General features: G+C 37.2%; 1 protein-coding gene and 1 non-coding gene across 2 annotated transcripts; one reads left to right on the forward strand and one right to left on the reverse strand.

Annotated features, from left to right (window-relative positions):
- Positions 1 to 555: 555 nt before the first annotated feature.
- LOC144644866 (uncharacterized) lies at positions 556 to 18,184 on the reverse strand. The gene is made up of 29 exons (XM_078504415.1): positions 17,692 to 18,184; positions 15,961 to 16,086; positions 15,833 to 15,868; positions 14,626 to 14,673; positions 14,499 to 14,537; positions 13,590 to 13,649; positions 13,369 to 13,451; positions 13,114 to 13,164; positions 12,965 to 13,037; positions 12,377 to 12,481; positions 11,600 to 12,057; positions 10,877 to 11,174; positions 10,484 to 10,596; positions 9,846 to 9,904; positions 9,596 to 9,738; positions 8,875 to 8,994; positions 7,855 to 8,121; positions 7,491 to 7,583; positions 6,909 to 6,920; positions 6,653 to 6,679; positions 6,522 to 6,542; positions 6,339 to 6,359; positions 5,174 to 5,254; positions 4,908 to 5,078; positions 3,839 to 4,375; positions 3,246 to 3,364; positions 2,969 to 3,029; positions 2,224 to 2,415; positions 556 to 1,812 (listed from the first exon to the last, which is right to left on the reverse strand). The coding sequence occupies exons 1-29, from the start codon at positions 17,756 to 17,758 to the stop codon at positions 1,514 to 1,516; spliced, it is 3,780 nt and encodes a 1,259-aa protein (XP_078360541.1). The 5' UTR covers positions 17,759 to 18,184; the 3' UTR covers positions 556 to 1,513.
- Trnae-uuc (transfer RNA glutamic acid (anticodon UUC)) lies at positions 15,469 to 15,540 on the forward strand. Its single transcript has one exon. It is a non-coding gene; the product is annotated as a tRNA-Glu (tRNA).
- Positions 18,185 to 19,933: the final 1,749 nt, after the last annotated feature.

Below are 19,933 nucleotides of genomic sequence, written 5' to 3' on the forward strand. Positions count from 1 at the left end.
GGTTTCAAATACTCTTTGTGTCAAGGATTGAATTGGTCGGAATCTGCCGAACGGAATGAGAAGTCACTATACGAATAAGATTATCCAAATACTTTCACTGTGTAGAAAGATTGTTGTTGTCAATGTTCCGATAAGAATGCTTTTTTCAGATTGAAATAGTTTTGGAGCCAAAATATAGAGATGGCTGTTTAAATTACATGATCAATGACTTTAATATAGCACTCGAGCAGCGAGGCCACAAGACTGAAATAAAACCCAGTTATTGTGTGATGCACCATAGATTAGTCGGTAGTACTATTAAACTTGTGGAGAAAGAATTCTAGAATTGCAAATGCCCTATTTTTGTGTTTTGTCTCAATAAAGAAATCGTGACACCAAGAGATCTGAAGAAGTAAGTTTAAACAATTTTATGATTAATGTTATTTTAAAATTTTAATTATTAAACACATTACATGTCAGAGTGAGGTCAAAGGCAACCCAAAACTTTATATACAGAATTTAGTGACCTCGTTTCAAATTGTGTTTTGCTTCCTGGGAAAAGTAAGAACAACTGCATTGTAAAATTCCTGAAAACATTTAATGAAATAAACTAAATGTTCCATCGTTACTTAAAGTAAAGCTCAAGTTATAAACAAGAAACTGGAATGTACAATTTTAATCAATAAGAGCCTAGACTCCAATAACGTATCACCAAAGGGTGTTCTGTTGATTAATATATTCGAGGGTGGAAATGAACACTAACCCGCTACCACTCAATAGAAAGGTGACTCAATGGTCCTTTACAGTAATAATATCCTCCGTGAACATTTTACTGTAGTCATTATCCAACAAAATCTTTCTGTTTGCAAAAGGCTGCAAAACAAATGACTAACATCGACGTTGAACGTGGCGTTTAAATCCTTTTCATTCAAGTGAAATGTCTTTGATCTGCCTCGGTCTCTAAAAAGGCATTAATATGTTCAACCAGGGTTAGCTAGTAGCCATACGATTGTCCGGGAAATATGTAACATGTGACCACTTCTGACCCATTCCCCAATCTCATAACTAGCAATAAAGAGGGTTTACGTCTTGAAATATTTTACACCTAAAGATCTTTCTCATAATAAAGTCATAATTGAAACGAAACAAGTGATTTTCGCGTCTTCATGTATGATCACCGTTCTATAACTTTTGATGCTAAAAGTTGGGCATAACCTATGGGACCTAGCCTGAAAAAATTTGAAAATGATCTTGTAATTTTCTCTTCTAGTATTATATACGAAGAACTAGCTATGGAAAATTGCGGGTCTCGATTAAGAGAGATCAAGAAAATGTATCTCAAGCTATATTCTATCTTGATCCTTTTCTACACTTTGCCGAAATTTCCCTTTAGTAAGAATTTTTACCATGTTGCAAAACATCAATACCATTGATATTATCTATTTGTGATGACTTTTTACGTCTCACAATATGATTGCATTTAAGTGGCAGATGTATTTATATTTTTTCTCAGTCACAGATTGATGTTAAGAGATTAAAGATTTAAATCCCTGTGAGAACGTGAAAGCCTCTTCTCTCCTTTAAAATCTGGTGCATTTCTTTTGAAGTGCTCTTTCAAAATACTTGGTAGTTCCTCGCTGCCTCGTTTCGCTTTCTTGTATTCTTTTTCAATTTCTGCAGCTCTTTTCTTTATTGTGTTCTTTAAACTTGCAACTTTGTCTTGGAAAACTGGGATATCCAAGATAGCAGTGATGGCTTCCTTGGCTTGTTGGCTGACCGCCTGGTGACTTTGTTTATAATCTTCTACTTCTTGACGAATTGACTGAGCGAGGTCTGAAAACAATTAAGGAAACTTAGATACAATCAAAAAATGAATTCCAATTAACCTGTCAACCAATTGATCATTAATTTAGAAGATTTTGATATATGAATCTAGTGAAAAAGGCGAAATAGTTAAGAATAATTTTGTTTATATATAGTAGATACTTTTACAAATATATCCGCAAATCTGATTCCACGAATCTGATCGATTTGTTCTCCTATTGAAAGACCACGATTACTTACGCTGCTCTTGAAAAAGAAAAAAAAAACAATTGTTTATTTTTGGCTAAACCTCAACACCAAAACTTTGCAATAATAAAGTGTTCTCGAAAAACCATTTAATAATCTAATTGATTTATTGCATGGAATAGTGATTTAAAAGCAGGAAATAACGGTCAATAAAAGAAACGTTTGAATTCTTACCATTAATTTTCTGCATTACAGTCTGTTTGACAGTATCTCTAAGCTTTATCTTTGCTTGTTCCCTCTGGCCTTGTGGTACGTTCATTTGTTGCATCACATCTTGTTTTAACTGACTAACAACCTGTTCCAGTTTCGCCAATGATTTCCTCGATTGATAAATATCGACTATCAGAGACATTATGTTGTCAACTCCTGAAAGTAAAAAAAAAAAGAAAAGGAAAAAATACATTAAAGAAATTAATTGAAATCCAGGTTAAAGCAACACGCCTCTGGCAAAGTCCTTATGTGTGGCATCTTTGCTTCGTGAAAATAACTGTTGTATCCATAGTCTGAGTTAAATGAAAAACCCATAGTCTGAGTAATAGTAGTCATGTTGCTATATTTGAAGAGAATGTGCAAGGAAAGAATACAAAATAAAAATTAATTAATTAATTAATGAAAAAATGAACGAAACAAATGAATTAGAAAACAAACGAGTCAAAAACAATAACTGAAGAAATAGAATCGAAAGTTTTAAACTAGATATTGAACTATTTATTTAGTGGATATAAAAAACACCCTAATTGAATCCTCTTCGTTACAAAAGATAGTAAGGGTAATTAAGGTTCCCAGTTGTGGCTTTCCACCTAATATTAAAAGGGTTTGTCCTTCATTGTTTATTACTGTAGTTCGGCAAAGATACGTAATTCTTACTATATTGCGAATTATAATTAAAGTTACTTTGGAATAAAATGCATGACATTACCTTGTTTTACGTGGTTCTTCATCTGGTTTATTTTGTTGTCATTTAGCATAGCATTTTGTCTCTAAAATATGAATATAAAATATCATCACTATTATTTTTGAAATTGACGAAATCTTTCTATCTACTTAATAGCATCAAAGATGGCATTTTATGGCACCAAATCAGTGTATGCCTTTAGGCCACAAATCTGCTGAATAGACATACTCGGACACTGATATGCATGTAGTCAAAAATATATTTACATATTTCCCTTTCCTTTTTTTACTATATGAGGTACCTTAGATCTGGCCTTTGGCTTATCTTCTTCTTCCAGTTCTTCTGGTAGTTCTCTGCGGTGTCGTGACAGAGTGCCGTCATCATCTTCACTAACAACCTCCCTTGCAACACGTGCAAAACCTTTGAGCGAAAGAAACAGTGTATAAATAGGATACGTTGTATCAATACATTTGATAACAAATAATGCCAAATTTCTTTTGTTTTGTAGGTTACAGTAATAAACCCGCGAGTAAGAACCTAACATTTAAGAACCTGTAAGGCTAAAATTTGCAAATTAGACCCCCTTTTTATAAGAACCTATTTAGCCTAAAATTTGAAAACAGATTCAGGTTTTTATTTTCTAAGATAAATTAAAAATGTTAACTTTTAGGAAAATATGTAAAACAAGGAATTACTGAACATGTTTGTAATGTTCTGTTCTGGGGGAACCCTGCGATGGACTAGCATCATATCCAGGAGGGAGTAGAAATATTCCTATTGAAACCGGGATAAGCTCCGGCAGTATGGGCCACTTGGCTCAAGGCTTTCTTCGTTTCTTTTCTTTTTTGGCGAGTGACCCAGTTTTACCTGCAGTTGAATGGTAATTTAACCTACTTGTTTCCTGACTTTCTCCTTGATTTGCCTCATCCCCAGACTCCTCGCCTTCGTCTGTATAACCAGACTCAGCAGATTCAGCAGATTCAGCAGAATCTTCGGACTCATCAGGCTCGTTTTCAAAATCGGATTGTCCAGATTGCTGGCTGTCTTCAGACTCACTAGCTTCTTCAGCTTCTTCATTACTACCTGATTCGGGAGAGTCCAATTTCTCTTCCGGTCCTAATGGTTCAACGGCATCACTTGAATCATCGGGCCTGTCGGCTTCACCCGAGGAGTCTCCGAGCCTGCTCGTGTCATCTTCGGTGTCGCCTTCGCGCGCAGGAATAACGTTGCGCTTTGAGTAAATTTCAACCGGAGCCGCTCTCAAAGCCATCTTTTTAGGTCCATCAAAGCTCTCATCCCATGGCTCTGAGACGTCTCTGCGTTTTCGAGCCTTGAGTTCTTCGTTTTTGGATTTTTCGACGAATTCGCCATCTCCCGACTCATCAATAACCATGCGTCGATATTCAAATTTTTCACTCTTGTCCTTAGGCTCTGAAATAATTGTTGAAAACAAAGTCGTTATGGCATGTACGTATATGTGTTCAGAAATAAATAAACGATCGTCGCAGTTATGAAATAAAATTTAAGCAATTGCAATGTTTAGCCAGGAAAAATTCGTGACCTCCGTGATACCGGTGCGATGCTCTACCAACTGGAAGCAAGTTCATTTGTGAGTTAATATACTCGTGATTGTGAATTGATGTGATGGTGAATATATGACACCATATATGTGAACTGCGTAAGTAAAATGAAATGAATAAATGATCATCGCAGTTATAAAATGCAATTAAGTCACTGCAATTTCACTTGCAATATACGTGTTCTGATGGGAGAAATATAAACCAACTGTTTAACGCACAACTGCTGCATTGTCTTGAAGACTTTGTTTGCTTTGATTCTGAAGTCATGGGCACAGTTGAATCCACTCCCATTTCTTCAAGCAGGATTACTCCTTGTGAGTGGCTATAACAGCTTTTACAAAACGATGACTGATGTCATATAATAGAACAGTGTATCTTATTACCTGAGGACCCAGACTCGTCCTCGTCTTCAACATCTCGGTATCTCCTGTCATATCCCCCCACGTCACTCAAGTAAGCCACAAGCAAGTCCCGACCATCACCCTCTGCGTCTCGCTTCTCTTTCCTTTTTGGCTCAAGGGACGCTTCATCCGATCCCATCAATTTTTCAGCAGCTGTGTGTAAATAAATAAAAATGTATTTCAGACCGATTTTGCTAGATAATGAAGTTTTCAAATTAAAACTGTATTGAATCACTGCTTCCACTTACCACTGAGAGAACTGAGAGCATTTTCATTTTGCAACTGAAGTTCCTCATCCGGTGCTCGTTTGGATTTGCCGTGACCGGTATCTGCGTGGCAATAATCATTTGCTTTAGATCTTCTGTTTTATTTTTTCTGTACCCAATACTGTTGCGTAGATCACATAACATCATACACACGGGTCCCATTTTTTATATACAGTATTTTTTAGCTGATAAATTGTACGGTGTTAATATAAAGATTAATTATTTTTTTTTATTGGCGACTTGCTCGTTAAAAGTTTAATCACGTGCCGCGACAGGCTTTGACTTTTTATCTGATCGATGACAGCTTTTCCTTCAGACTTGTTAATACATTTCTATAAAAAAACACCAATGACTGTCTAATCAGTGCAAAAATTTACAGACAAGCATTGCAGACCGATCTATTCCTTCTCATATCGTATCGCGCACACCGCATCCCATTTGATTGTATCACATACACTATTTCGCATTATCTTGCAGTGCAGAGTTTTAAACATGAGATAAAACAAAATATTCATTAATGTTTTTATTCAAGATTCCACATAATAAATTACACAAGTGAAAACTAACAAACTGGTCCATAGGTACTGAAAGCACAGTTTAACTTTTGCGGGAATAGTGCGAATTCTGAAAAACGCTTTTACACAGGAAAAATTAGCAGAAAAGTGAGGTAAAAACGGGTTTATTCAATGGAAATAAATACTAGTTATGCAACGCTTTCGAGTGGTATACTATGGAATATCCCACGAGTCACTTGTATTTTCTCGGTATACACACGAGCCTTTAGGCGAGTGTGTATACGAAGAAAATACAAGTGACAAGTGGGATATTCCATAGTATACCACGAGAAAGTGTTGTGTAACTATTTTATACCATGCCATAGAAAATACGCTTACTAACTTTCATTGAGAATAAGATCGCAGCGCACGATGGGAAGGTTGGGTTGAATACCGTCGAATATACAACGGCTTTCCTGTATTCTGATTGGCTGTATTTTCTATGGCATGGTATAAAAACCTATATCAAATTTTTAAACTTGGATTAGCATTAATCGGTTCTCTAAAAAAAAGTTCTGCTCTTCATCAAATAATCCAAAAAACGTTTAAAAACAACATAAAAGTAATATATGAAACAAGAAAAATATACTCACGAGGTAACAATTTCTTGGCAGCTGAAATTCAAAGTCGGAAAAAGAAAACATTAACAAACTTTATGTTACTCGCTCTTATCATGATATCCCGACATTGGATACGACAATAACAATGCCAAGTGTTTTTACTACAACTGTTCATTTCTATTTCATTAATATGTGAACGATGTAAATCTTTCGTACCTTTCAGTGCAGCTTCCGCAGCTAAAAAAATAAACAGATGTAGAAAAAAAGTTAATACATAATAAGATAATTATTTTCAATTACCCTATGAAATTCTAATAAGGAAGGTCGCAAAAAATAGAGAAATGTACCTTTCATTAAATGATTAGCAACTTCCGCTGCGGAGAAAAAAGGGCAAATTTTATGAATTAGAAAGACAACACCGCAATGCAAAAACAAGAATGGGTTTTAGGCACTTTTATAGTATGTATTTAAACGATCCGAAACAAACGATTCACAAATAAAATTCAGACAAAAAATATAGAGTTAAAATAATGTCAGCTGATCTATTGACTGTTAATGCTAAATACCAAGCTCTTAATATGTTACAGCACATCATATACTTACTGTGTTCTGGGACTGTAGCAAATGAAGCATGAAATAAAACAGAAAAATACTAGTTACGTTATTGGAGAATACAGGATAACACTATCAATTACAAAGCAATATAAAAACAAACAAACAAAAAATAAACAATAATTCAGGTAACATCTTAAATTAAAAAACCCTCCAGAAAACAACGACACATCATTATCATGGTCATCGTCATCATCATCATTGATGCGATACCAACAACAATAATAATAGCAACAAATAGGAAAAAATAAAGGGAGCTAGAAGTAAGCTTTTGTACCAAAGTCGTATATATGTGACCTACTTACAAACGTCAAGGTAACAGCTGACAACCAAGACACAAACAATTGCAAAAACTAGCAACCAAATTCTACGTTGTAGGTTAAAAGTTGTAAAAAAAGGTGTAGATAAGGCTTTAATTTTGGATACGTGGAGACTATAAAGAAAAACGTAAAACATTTTTTAATGGCATGGCGCCTGTCGAGCGCCCAACGGTCTAAAAAGGTAACACACTACTGCTAGTTATAAAGTTAAAGTGGTTGTGAATAAATGTAATAAATTGATATTATTTCTAACCATATGTATCTTCCTCGTCAACAGATTCTCCTGATCCACTCTGTTCTTGCTCTTCCTCCTCATCTTTCTCAACCACCTCGTGCCTTTTATTTTCTATGTGACAAAAGCAAAACAAAACGTGTCTTAAATCCCCGTGCCACAAACATTTTTTCATCTTTATTGTTTTGGCAATGTTTCTTTCAGCACTCAATTCGTTTCCAGGGTTTATCTTCGTTTATCAACTTCCAGTTGTCTTCTTTCACTTGTCCAACGACGCAGCATAACAGTTTCTTTATAAACTGATGAGTGTTTTCATGTTCGATTCAACACAATTTTTTTATATACATTTTATCAATTTTCACTGTTAAGTTTTCAAGGTACTTACCAACAGAAAAGACCGAATTATGCCAGAAAGCTCCACAATTTCTAGTCTTGTCACCAAAGCATAAACTGTCACAATCGCGATCTTCAGCTCGGCCATACTTTCCGAACTTGTTACCACAGAAACACAAGTACCCATACTGCAGTCCAGCATAACTGTAACCTGCGAGTTTACACTTCCCTACACACCATTCGGGTGTCATTTCGTACTTGGTGAACTGTTTGGGGAGGTCACGGCCAGGTTTTCTGTCCCTGAAGCAGCCCAAGTAAGCTGCAGACGAGTTAAAAATAGAGAATTTTTGTGTGAGAATGTACTCGCGGGCTTCTTTCTTATATCATGTCTGGAATGATGCCTAGAAGTGGCTGGTAAACGTAGACAATAGGCGTGATTTTCAGCCATTTTGTGAGCCCGTGAAGAATGACAATCGGACTCGATCCCAAATCGGCTGGGAATCCAGCCTACGTAGCCAACGTAATCCAGCCTACGTAACTAACCAACCGAAGTAGGAAAATCAACTCAGTATGCATCTGAAAGCAGTCACTTCACCTGCTAAGTAGCTGAGTAATATGTGTTTTTGCAAATGCCGTTTAAATTTCGGCATATAACTTTTAACCCTTTAAATTATTATCATTATGTAAACTGTCATCCCTTAAACATCCGTTTATCCGTTTGAATGGTATTTTAGAAAGAAAAAACTCGTATATGTGTTTTCCTCTTTCTATTTTTTTAATCTCGATTGCGCTTTTATTTATCTATCGGAGCAAACAATGAGACATACAGACATATAGACAGACAGACAGACAGACAGATCGACCGACCAACCGACCAACCGACAGACAGACAGACAGACAGAAATATCGACCAACCGACAGACAGATAGACAATCAGACAAACAGATAGACAGACAAACACACAGACAGACAGATAGCAGAGAAGCAGACAGACGTCCACCCAAACACTGTAAGTAAATAATTTTACAAACTTGATGTCTAGGTGTTGTTTACAGAAAGAAATAAAACTTACAACTTGATATTGCTGTGAGAATTTCGTCCTCCTGTTTGTGACTGCTCTCAACTTTGACTTTAGGAACAGCATCTAACTCTTTTTGAGTGGCGACAATTGATCGGTGATGATGAGTGAGACCTTTAGAAAAGAAAAGGGGAAGTTATAAATTTTAAATACTGGCTGACTCTCGTAGTGGTTTTCTGATGACCTTAACAAAACCGAAACATCAAAAATCGTTTGCCAATTACAACAAATGCGAATGACACAATAAACCAATTATAAAAAACATTGAGCTGGTATCAAGTGCGTTTAGCTAAAAGAACACACAAAAAGGGTTAATTGAGCCATAAAACACATTACTTGGCTTCATACTAAAAGCTTAATTAGTTCAGTTCAAGTTAGCACTTGACTCAAGCGCACTTGAAAGTCTCAACTCGTACTTTACAAAACTTGGCTTCACGCTTGATGGCAAAGTACACTTCTTGAGGTACAAGCTGTCAATCATCTCTAGAACCGTGACAACGCTTTACGCCGCTTTCATTGGCTTGACCAAAGGTCAAGTGCGTTCTCAAGTGTGGTGTAGACCATACTTAGCGGCGAACTTCGGATCTTTAAACTACGAAAGTTTCCATAGGAAAGTTCAAGTAAGTACGTTTTACCCCTTCACACTCAAAGTACGGTTCCAAGTGCACTTAGATTATACTTGTATTAGCTTCTGTTGATTTATCGAAAAACCTACCGTCCCGTATTAAAGTATTCTTGTATACCGGCATGCTTTCCAGGTAATTGTGGGAGATAGCTTGCGAGAGATATTTCAGGGCGCCTTCCTCTGGCTGAGCAAACTCGAGAATAAAGTTGGCCGCCACCTTCATGTCTTCTTCGCTGTAAATTAAAACAAATATTGATGAGGAACTGTTTAAATGTTAACAACAACAATTTTCGTGCGGTGCACAGCAAAATTTATGAAAGCTGTGATCTTTCGAACGTACCTTAAGCTGGTTACTTTCACACTTCTGAAATTTCGATCTTGAGTGTAAACGTCCTTTATCTGAAATGTTAAATAAAAAGAATCTTGAATGGCTAAAGCAATATAAGCAGAACTATAGTTTTGAAGGCATTAGTAAATCAGAAAACAGCCACATTTCTCAACAATTTCAAATAGGCTGCATATAACTTATGAGATAACAACTTAGGATCCGTTTTTACAAGTTAAAACATTATAACTATATCATTATAAGAAAAGCTGGATTTTAATCTTAGTAAATTTATGTCTTCCCTGATATAAGGTATTTTTGACGCTCGCCTGTACTTTTTCTTCTCTTATAGTTTTTAAGATGTGGATTCTCTTCAATCGAAAAAAAGGTCTTTTATTTTCAGTAAAAGCGGAGCAAACTGTTCTCGTAAACAATTCATGACATTTTCTTTCAACTACCCAAGGCGTTGCAAAAACGCTTAAGGTAGACAAAGAACATTGTCACGTGACGGGTTTTTGATCTACGTCAATCATATGCGAAGTCACTCATCTACACCAATACGTTTTCATCCAATATAACATGTACATGGACCGTTTTAAATCGTTTTAATGTGGACAAAAGTTTATAAATGCGTTTCTACTACTGTGGCTTACCCCTTTCACTACTTCAGCAGCAAAGATCTTGTACTTCGTTGAAGAGGAACGTCTGTAGTCGTCATGCCAGTTCTGTTTGAATCGCAAGGACGCTTTGATCTCATTACGTTCATCTGTTCAGATAAAGAAAATTATACACTCAGTTTATTATATCATAATGTGTACAAAAGTTATTTGCAGAAGATGAGACAAGAATTCCTATCTATATAATAGTAGAAAAGAAAACCACAATGCCAAAAATACTTGTCGTTTTTCTTCGATGCATGTCAACTGGGATTTGTTTTACCGAGAAATATTCTCGTTTATCATGTCAGTAAATTAAAGTCACTGTAAACCGGGAAATATTACTTAAATGCCAGTGTGTGATATTAAGTAATCAGCCACTAATCTTACCAGTGGGCCAATCAAGGAAGACACGGCATCTTGGCTGGCTGTAATCTTTGCAGTCATTGGGCATGGGTTTGAAATACTGTGTGGGCGCTGAAGCCTGGGGCTGAGGTTGTGGCGGCGCAGCAACTCCTGAGATAGAAATATCATAGGGCACCTGAGGGGCCTGGGGGGCCTGTGGCACAACATAAGGCTGAGGCATAGCCATAGGTAATTGACCAGGAATCATAGGAGCAAGTGGTATCTGGGGCTCAGGCTCTGAACTGATCTTGATTGGGTCCATAACAACAGTCGCGCTAGGGGTCTGTAACAAAAAATATCTTAAATAAGTCCAAGGCGAATATTTCGTTCAACGTTTCTTACAATAAGCCTAGTTTAATAGATCTTGAAATGTACATGTCTCGCAACCTTTTTCGCTGCAGTGATGGTTGCACGAAGTAGAATCGATCTCTACTTTTCGCAACCATCACGGTAACGCTGGAACAAACCTTTCATGTGTTGCTCCAGGAATTTTCCTACAACTTTTCTCGCAGCAGCAACAAAATTGGAAAATCAGTTGCGCGAAACATTTTATAGTGGAAGGCCGCCTTAACAAATACAAATACCTCATACATTATAGGAACTGCCGCGTCATTAGCTATTTTTCGCCCGAACCTGTGCATGTTACAAAAAAACAAAAACCTTCACCCTAATGGCCGAATTAAACTGGTTAAATGCGCTAGCGCTAACCTGAAAAGTGTATGGAGACGGAGCCTGGGCAGGCTTTGGAGGAGCAGGAGCCGGTTTATCTTGCTTTTCCTGTTTGTCTTTCGCAGGTTTATCAAACTGTGGTGCCTTTTTCTGGTCTTTTTCTTGATCACATGACCTACCCACACATCCCTCTTGAACAGGGGATGGCATTGCAGCAACTTGGGGATAAACACCAGGAGCCGGGACTCCCTGCCCGGGGTATGGCTGAGCCGGCATGTAGCCAGCGTACATCTGATCCGGTTGACACGCGGGAGGGACGCAGGGCGATTGTATTTGTCCCATATAAGGATACTGTTGTCCGTATGCCCCCTGCTGTGGGTACTGACCGTAAGCTGGTGTTGGCTGTTCAACAACAGGAGGGTCGCAGATGATCTTACACTCTGTGTTACCCAGTTGTAAAGTAAAACACTTGCTCTTGCAGTTTTTGTTACTGTTTGCTGTACTTGCAGAAAGGATGGAAAAATATTGTTATAACAAATTAAATTAGTCATTGCCAAATACTTTCGTCCCAAATATGCAATAAGGAGAATCCCAGGCGATATGAATTCTTTAGCGGTTTAGTAACTGATGAAATATGATAACATGGAAACAAAACAACGAGAAGCGTTTACAACTATGAACTGCTATTGGAGATATTTCTGAGAATTGATGTTTTTTTAGAAGAGAGAACTTCATTATTTTTAGGTGATAATGAACTAATAAGGATTGTTCAGGTGTAGGAAAGTTGTTTATCATAACGTCGTAAAGGTTGCTCACCCGTTGCATCCTGTTGCTGCAATTGTTGTTGTTGTTGTGGTTGCTGTTGCTGTTGCTGTTGTTGTTGCTGCTGCTTATCCTGTTGTTGGTGTTGGTCTTGCTGACCTGAAGGAAAGGTTTAAAAGTAACTCTTCTTTTCTTCAAGCCATGTGTAAAAATATTTGTCACGTTTTAGGGTTGATTTTCATTTGCTCACGATGGGTACTTGATTTTACGTGAACTTCATATTTCTTTAAGGTATTCTTCGTTATCTTGACCAAAGTACGTTGATTCGGGGTTCGATTTTTTATTTTATTTTCCTTTTTTTCAAATTTCTCCACGATTTATATTAAAAGTGATCCTACCAAGGAATCAAATATCAATCATCTTTGAAAATGCCACATGAAACTGTCAAATCTTGTCCTCTTAATAACACTATGTTTTTTATGTTTTAATTCTCATTTTTTCTTTTCAAGAAAATTCGGTGTCAAGTTTCTTGGTTCTACTATGACGCCAAATAACTTCTAATCTAGATCCCTTTTGCGTTTTTCATGACCAACCAGACTAGGTAAGTTTATTGACTTTTCTAATGTAAAATAATAGACTTACCATCATAGAACATTTTAGTCAAAGACTGCTCCACATCAAGGATATGCGACAGGGACTTGGTAAACTTGTCCGGCTACAATAAGAAACAAAATAACTGCTTAGAAATAAACTTACATTCTCGTATTTTGCGTCCGTTAACTGTGACTTACCGGTTGACTCATAAGCCATTCAATAAACTGCTGAACCTTTCCATCTAAGCCCTGATTGATAAAACAAAAAATAAAACATATAAGTACATAAAATACAAACGAACGAAAGAACGAACAAAAGATAAATTAAAGTGTGAAAGGAAGGAGGGATGGATAGACGGACGGACGGTTGGATGGATGCATAGATGCATGCACGCATGCAAGCATGCATGGATGGAACACACTGTAAGAATCAGGATGTAGACATTTTCTCACCGGCTTTAGACTTCTTGTTTCTTCCAGTTTTTCTTCACCCTCGTCATCAGGGGAGTTGATTGCACTAAAGAGACTCTCAAGCTCTGAAACAAATAATTTGTTAAATTCTATTTAATAACGTCATAAACACTTTTTGCCACTGTATGGGCATAGATTTCACCATTTCAAACTAGTTTCTTTTTAAATCAGTTTAGTATACTTGAGGTCAAATGGAAGTCTACCTTGCCTGTCAGCGTCGGATATTTTGGAGTCTCCCTTCCAATCATCTCGGATTATATATCCTAAATAAACAATAAAATTCAATCAAGAAAATTATCTTAAAAGCCACTAATTTCCATTTTTTATTTTTTGCAGGAAAGGACATCGATCTGTGAAACCGAATTTGGGTAGTTTAGTGTGTAACATATCTGATCTTTGTTCTGAGTTCTTCTCTTAACCGTCTTTTTTTTCGAGGGAAAGGAAAGCTTACAAAAATGGGTCGATAAAATTTCTTTTACGACAACAGTTGATCCACCCAACTTTTATTTTCGTGTTCATTACCAAGAATAATATATTTTTCGCTTTAAATTTATCCAATCGTTAACGAATCGCCAAATTAAATACTACTTGTTAACCCAGAGTGAGGTCATTACAGGGGAATCTCAGACCGAGGCCTTGATGTATTGACCTCGCTGTCGCTCGGTCAATACATCAAGGCCTCGGTCTGAGATTCCCCTGTAATGACCGAACGGACGAGGTTAATAAGTTATTTATTATATGGCCTTTAAGAACTATCCAAAAAAAGAGTATAATCAAGGGAAAAAACACTGGAGGTAAAACTCGCTCTCGCTTTCTGTGGCTCTCTGCGTCGCTCATACTAAAGAAGTATCGGTATGCTTATATTTTTCTTTCAGTTATTGAAAAGATAGTTATATTTTGTCGGCATTTTTTGTTGTTTTCGCCCCCTCGCTAGTAGCTTTTCAGTCACAACTCAAAAAACCGTCGAGCCAAGAAAAAATTTCATAATGCCCGGTCATTACAAGAAAATAATGCCCGCTCAGCAGCCAATCAGAGCGCGCGTACTATTGTAGCAATATAATAAGGGGCAATAAAATCATCCGGCAAACATAAAAAAGCCTAAGGGTACCTACCTGTATTATCAGCCCCCTCGTCAAAAGACCGCTTCTTTTCTGAAACACAAAGCGACAGAAATTGGCAAATATCAACATAATTGGTAGCAAAGCTAAAGTAAAGTATAATCAGTGAGTTATTACGCACCTCTCTTCTTGTCTGCTGATCGAGTCAGAAGAGCTTGAAAGAAAGCATCTGTAAAAAGAGTGACATGTTCATTATCATCCACGTGCAAATTTTACCACGTCTTAGTTTTAAATATGAAGATATAGTGGACTGTAAATATTTTTACTGAATTACCATTAGAGCGGTTTTCACTTGAGTGTCGAAAGTAAATTGCGTTTGCTTTGGTTTTGCATTACTACGCTTAGTGATTGGCTTAAAAAACTCGCGCCACTTTCTCAGCCAATCAGGAGTTAAACCAAAACCAATCGTGACTTGCTCGCGCACGTTTTCCCGCGCTTCGTGCCAGCTACATGTATTTGCTTCGAGTTTTGATTGGTTCACTGAATTGTCTGTGTCCTTTGTGATTGGCCAGAGTAATAACTTTGGTTTTGGTTTTACGACACTCAATTGAAAACTGCTCTAATTGGGAATGACTAACCAGGCAATGTAATTTCGAGATTAACCAGTAAATTTTGTAAGATATTTTTTAACGAGTAGTATATTTGCTAAAGTCAATCGATCACGAGTAAAGCTGGGGTCAATTCAACAACACATTTACAAGTGTTATTTACAAGTGTAGCTATTGGTTTAGAGGTTGAAAACAAAAGCTATACTTGTAAATCTTTTATTGAATTGACCCCTGTACTACGATACTACACACTAAAATGTCTAATATGAGATTTATAAATACACGTTTTTATTTCCCGAAAAATAAACTTTGGACTATGATTTGCGCGGTCAGGAGAGAGAGTCACGCCACATCATCAGTCAGTCCAACACTACTTTCATATTTTACACAATCATTATTGCTTCCACTCATCAATCTCCCATATGGTCTAGCGGTTAGGATTCCTGGCTTTCACCCAGGCGGCCCGGGTTCGACTCCCGGTATGGGAAACGTTCTTTTTTATTTTTGGAATTGAAAAGCAATTAAACTGAGTAACAAGTTATCCATTTCACTTCGACAAATCTGATTTGCGTTTATAATAAAAATAGTTTTTCGACAATCATATTGTAGTGTAGCCCTCGTATTCCTATTGACCGCGCCGAAGGTTCAAAACAAAGGTACAAAGTCAGGACTTTGGAGGAAAAAAAAAACACTGAATAATAATCTCTTATTAAAAAGTTTAGTGTGAGTATCACTAGGCATGGCTGTGTTAGGATACAACAGACGGTCAATCAAACTTACCTTCCTCAGCGGCTCGTTTTGCTCTTTTGTTGACCACTAAATGCAAAATAAATAAAAACAAATGAAACAAGCACTGTGAAATTAAAAGATTTTACATTATGGAGCGTTCGCGCTGTTCAATTTTTTACCTTCTGTTGATCGTTTCTTTTCTTTGTGAGGTTTCTCTTTTGGTTCTTCATCCTCTACATCTTCTCTAGCAACTCGGATAAGTTCTTTGTCTGACTCATCCACTACTTCTGTAGTTTTGTTTTCTTCTATTAAATAAACAAAATTATTTTAACTTTAGTACCGAGAAGAGCAGCATTTGAGCTAATCTTTTAATAATTTCATAGGATATAATACTCCACAATAATTGTAAACGTATTCTATGACATGTAGAACGCGTAGCGCAAAAATACGCATGATGGTAATCAACTCCGACGACAATTCGTTTACTGACTTCCAGTTATGAATAAGTCAATTGCCGAAATTGTACCCGACTCCAGTAAAGGCAACTGTCAGTTTGTTTTCAATTTTAAAAGATTGCGCTTCTTTATATGCAATTTAATTATTTTGTTGACATCGGATTTGCGTTTGGCTAACCCGTCAGTTCACCTTCGATGTACGTGAAAAGATAATCAGTTTTGATGTTTACTTATTAGCGACCAAAATACATAAGATCGAGTTATCGCGCTATGAACCTCTTAAGATTATAAAAAAGATTTTTAATTTTTCAGCTGAATAATTTGTCACTTTTCGGCCCTTTTACGGGAGTATGTGTATAATACACAACACTAATATAAGGTCACAAGGCAAAAAAAGAAATTTTGGACTTCCAATAAAAATGAAGTCATGTATAGAAAGGAAAAAATCTTGCTTTGGCTTAGCACCAAAAGGAATTACTTCAATATTGTCTGGTTCCGTTTTAAGCTTAACGAAATTGTCAGTTTAGATACAGGTTTAATGAAATCAATTTGTTTTCTTTCGGACTGCGGCGCTGATCAATGCCGGTTTGAACAATGTTCTTTGGTAAAATATGATTTACCTTGTAGCAAGGCGTGGCCTGAACGCTGAGGGTTGAACCTCAATAGATCAAGATCTCCGTCAACATACAGCAAACTCAGAAATCAAGTTTATTTCGTCGATTCAATCTCGAATTTCATGGATGAGTGAAAAAATTGTTCGTGCGTAATGTGTATAATCACAAAAGGCAAAAACCGTTTTGTCCCCGTCCATTGAGTTGATTGTGTTTTGCGTGCTTGAATGATCTCACATTTATGAAAATAATTATGTTCTCGACGAGAATATAAAAGAATAGTATATTCGCTTGGTTTAGTCATTGGAACTGTCATGTTAGATTTAGACGTAGAAAACAGCCCTGATTACACAATAATTATTAGTTTTTTTTCTTTTTAACCGTAAAATTCACAGCGCATGGTGTTGCCAGACGAGTAGAAATTTAAGCTAAACACAACCGTGAAATGTTTCTTGGTTGCAAATTTAATTAACTCAATTTAATAAAAAGGACCGTTAAGATTTATAACGAAAATTTAAATAAAAAGGCGCGCATAGTACTTTTAAATAAAGTTCAAGTGAAAATGCCCGGAAAGATTGACTGGTGGCAGTTACTGTGGAGTGTCAACACACAAAGTTGTGAAAGCATATCGCTGTCCACAACTTTGAAACTATGGCATGTTGAAATTTAGCTAAAAAATAATAGGTTTATTAAGTGATTTTATTTATGGTAAAACTGAGTTGAGTGACTCGCACGCCAAAGCTACCCAGATCATCTTCAGACTGGTCCTAGAAAAAAATTCACTTATCTACTCGGTATTATAAAGTTACGGAAGCTAACTGCGGCAGAAATATTGTTAACTTACTTGCCGACGGCCGTGAAAACCCAACTGCACACAATCCAAGGATCACAATGATTGGAAAGATCCTCATAATAGTTTGGGGAAATTTTTCTCCCAAATTTCCCTCGATCTACATCCAAGTTTCGGACATGAAATTTTCCGATCTTTCCAGATACCAGCGATATCACATTCTACGCTCTGATTGGTTCACTAGAAGGTAAAATAAACACGATATCCAATATTCATGGTACCAGCTCGTGTTTTAGCAGGTACGCAGTCGTGATTGGTTGATTTTTATGAGGTAATGATCAGCGCGCGCGAAAATGACGTTATTTGTTAGACATTTCGCAGACTCTCTCGCACCTCCAACGCCAAGATCAGAAATTACTTGATTTTTAGCGGATACAAAATGTTTTGGACCTTTTAAATTAAGGAACTGGGGTCAAACCAGTCCTTCACAAAAGTTTTTCAAGGTAAAGGATTCACAGAATTTTACTGATTACATAGTGAAATTTGTATTTACTTCGTTGCCCAGCAAAAGCAATTACATGGTTCGTTGTCAATAGTTCAGAGAATATAGATCACTATCATAGCAATTGTCGTTAGCTAAGGGTTGGGTTATTATATTGCCTTGGGATGTATGCCCTTACCCAAGAGGGCTGCGAGTCGAAAAAAATTAATTACTAGTTAAAATGATTATGGCGAATTGACTAAGTAAGTGAAGCATTGCGATCATTTGACCACTGGAATTAAACGGATAACTCACAGTGGCTATAAACATTTAATATAGAATATTTCCGTAACCTTAAAATGATCTTGTAATCTATTAGTAGTGGCACTTTAAATACCCTTTCTAAATGCAGCTGTTATCGTTTGTTTTGACCAGAGTAAGTTTGCTTGCTTTATGTTCTTATCCAAGTGAACGCTTGATTACATATACTTCTTTCAAACAAACATTCGCAAGTTAAAATTTTCGCTGTTTGTCGGCGTCGTCGAGTTTTAATCACCAATTGTCAATTTAAATTTTGTTCGTCAGTTAATCCTTTTCAGATCATCCTAACTTCTTTAACCCCTTTATGACAAATTTTGCTGTTATTAAAAGAAGGCATTTCTCTCAATTCCCCTGTTTTATAGTGAGAGGCGAGGGGTTATCGGGCTGGACATCCAGACAGTCTGTCCACAGACGTTTGTTCATTTCGTTCGCCCTCGCTCAAATCCCCCGCGGGTTACATTTTGTTTCACTCTCGACGAACTTAAGAAATTCAAAATAGAGGGTCTGTGAACAGACAACACTTCAGATCGAGCGGTCAGGGCTCGAACCCTGGCCAGGGTCATTTTGTTATGTTCTTGAGAAAGACACTATGCTCTTTCAGTGCCTTTCTCCAACAAGGAGTATGAATAGGTGATGCTTGGGGTGGGGATAAGAAAAAAGTAAAATACCACCGGTCTGTTTGTGCTACTAAAACCGGCTGTCATTTTGAAAGAAGAAACGCAAAAATGAAGTGTTTGTTTTGGCAGAAATCTAGTGTGAAATAATTGTCGTGGCATTAGATTTCTTAAAAAAAATTATCAGATCTGCACTTCAGTTAGGGCCTGATTACATGAGCCGGGCTGGCCCGGTTAGCCGGGCTGGCTCGGTTTGCCGAGATGACTTTCAGCCCGGTATTACATGAGCCCGGTTAGCCGGGCTGGCCCGGTTTGCCGAGATGACTTTCAGCCCGGTTTTTGCATAAATGATCAGAGCACGAATGATCTTAATCACCTTTTTCCGGCAATAAAACAATATTTGGTGGTTAATTTTTTGCACTTATGCATCTGGATGGGTTACTTTACCACTACATCCTATTTAGAAGGAGTTGCATTGATTTTTTCGTCAGATATTGTGCTCAGAAGAGAAATTTAATGCTGGCCCGCTTAGCCGGGCTGGCCCGGTTAACGCGATTACATGGAAAATTTTCATCCCGGCTAGCCGAGATCCCGGCATCGCGATACCGGGATCTCGGCTATCCGGGCTGGCCCGGTTGTCATGTAATCGCGAAGTTGATTTTTGTTGCGTTTAACAGACGTTCCGAGATCTCGGCAAACCGAGCCAGCCCGGCTCATGTAGTCAGGCCCTTACATGGATCAAAATAATGCGGGAGATTATTGAAGAGAAGATTAGTGAAGAACTCAGAACCGCATGGACATCTGAAAGCATCATGCTCAGTAGATCTAGAATTCCATAAAACGTGGGACCCCAGTCACGTTTTGACCCCGTTAGAAATGT

Source organism: Oculina patagonica, chromosome 2 (assembly GCF_052425735.1).
Source record: "Oculina patagonica isolate OP01 chromosome 2, crgOcupat, whole genome shotgun sequence".
NCBI lineage: Eukaryota > Metazoa > Cnidaria > Anthozoa > Scleractinia > Oculinidae > Oculina > Oculina patagonica.

Excerpts from the sequence above, each read along its gene's own strand:
- LOC144644866 (XM_078504415.1), bottom strand. The coding sequence starts at position 17,758 with ATGAGGATCTTTCCAATCATTGTGATCCTTGGATTGTGTGCAGTTGGG. Across the intron at positions 14,538-14,625 it reads ATCAGCAGACAAGAAGAGAG|AAAAGAAGCGGTCTTTTGAC; the intron begins GTGCGTAATAAC and ends TTTGTGTTTCAG. Across the intron at positions 5,079-5,173 it reads TGCTCTCAGTTCTCTCAGTG|CTGCTGAAAAATTGATGGGA; the intron begins GTAAGTGGAAGC and ends ATTTACACACAG.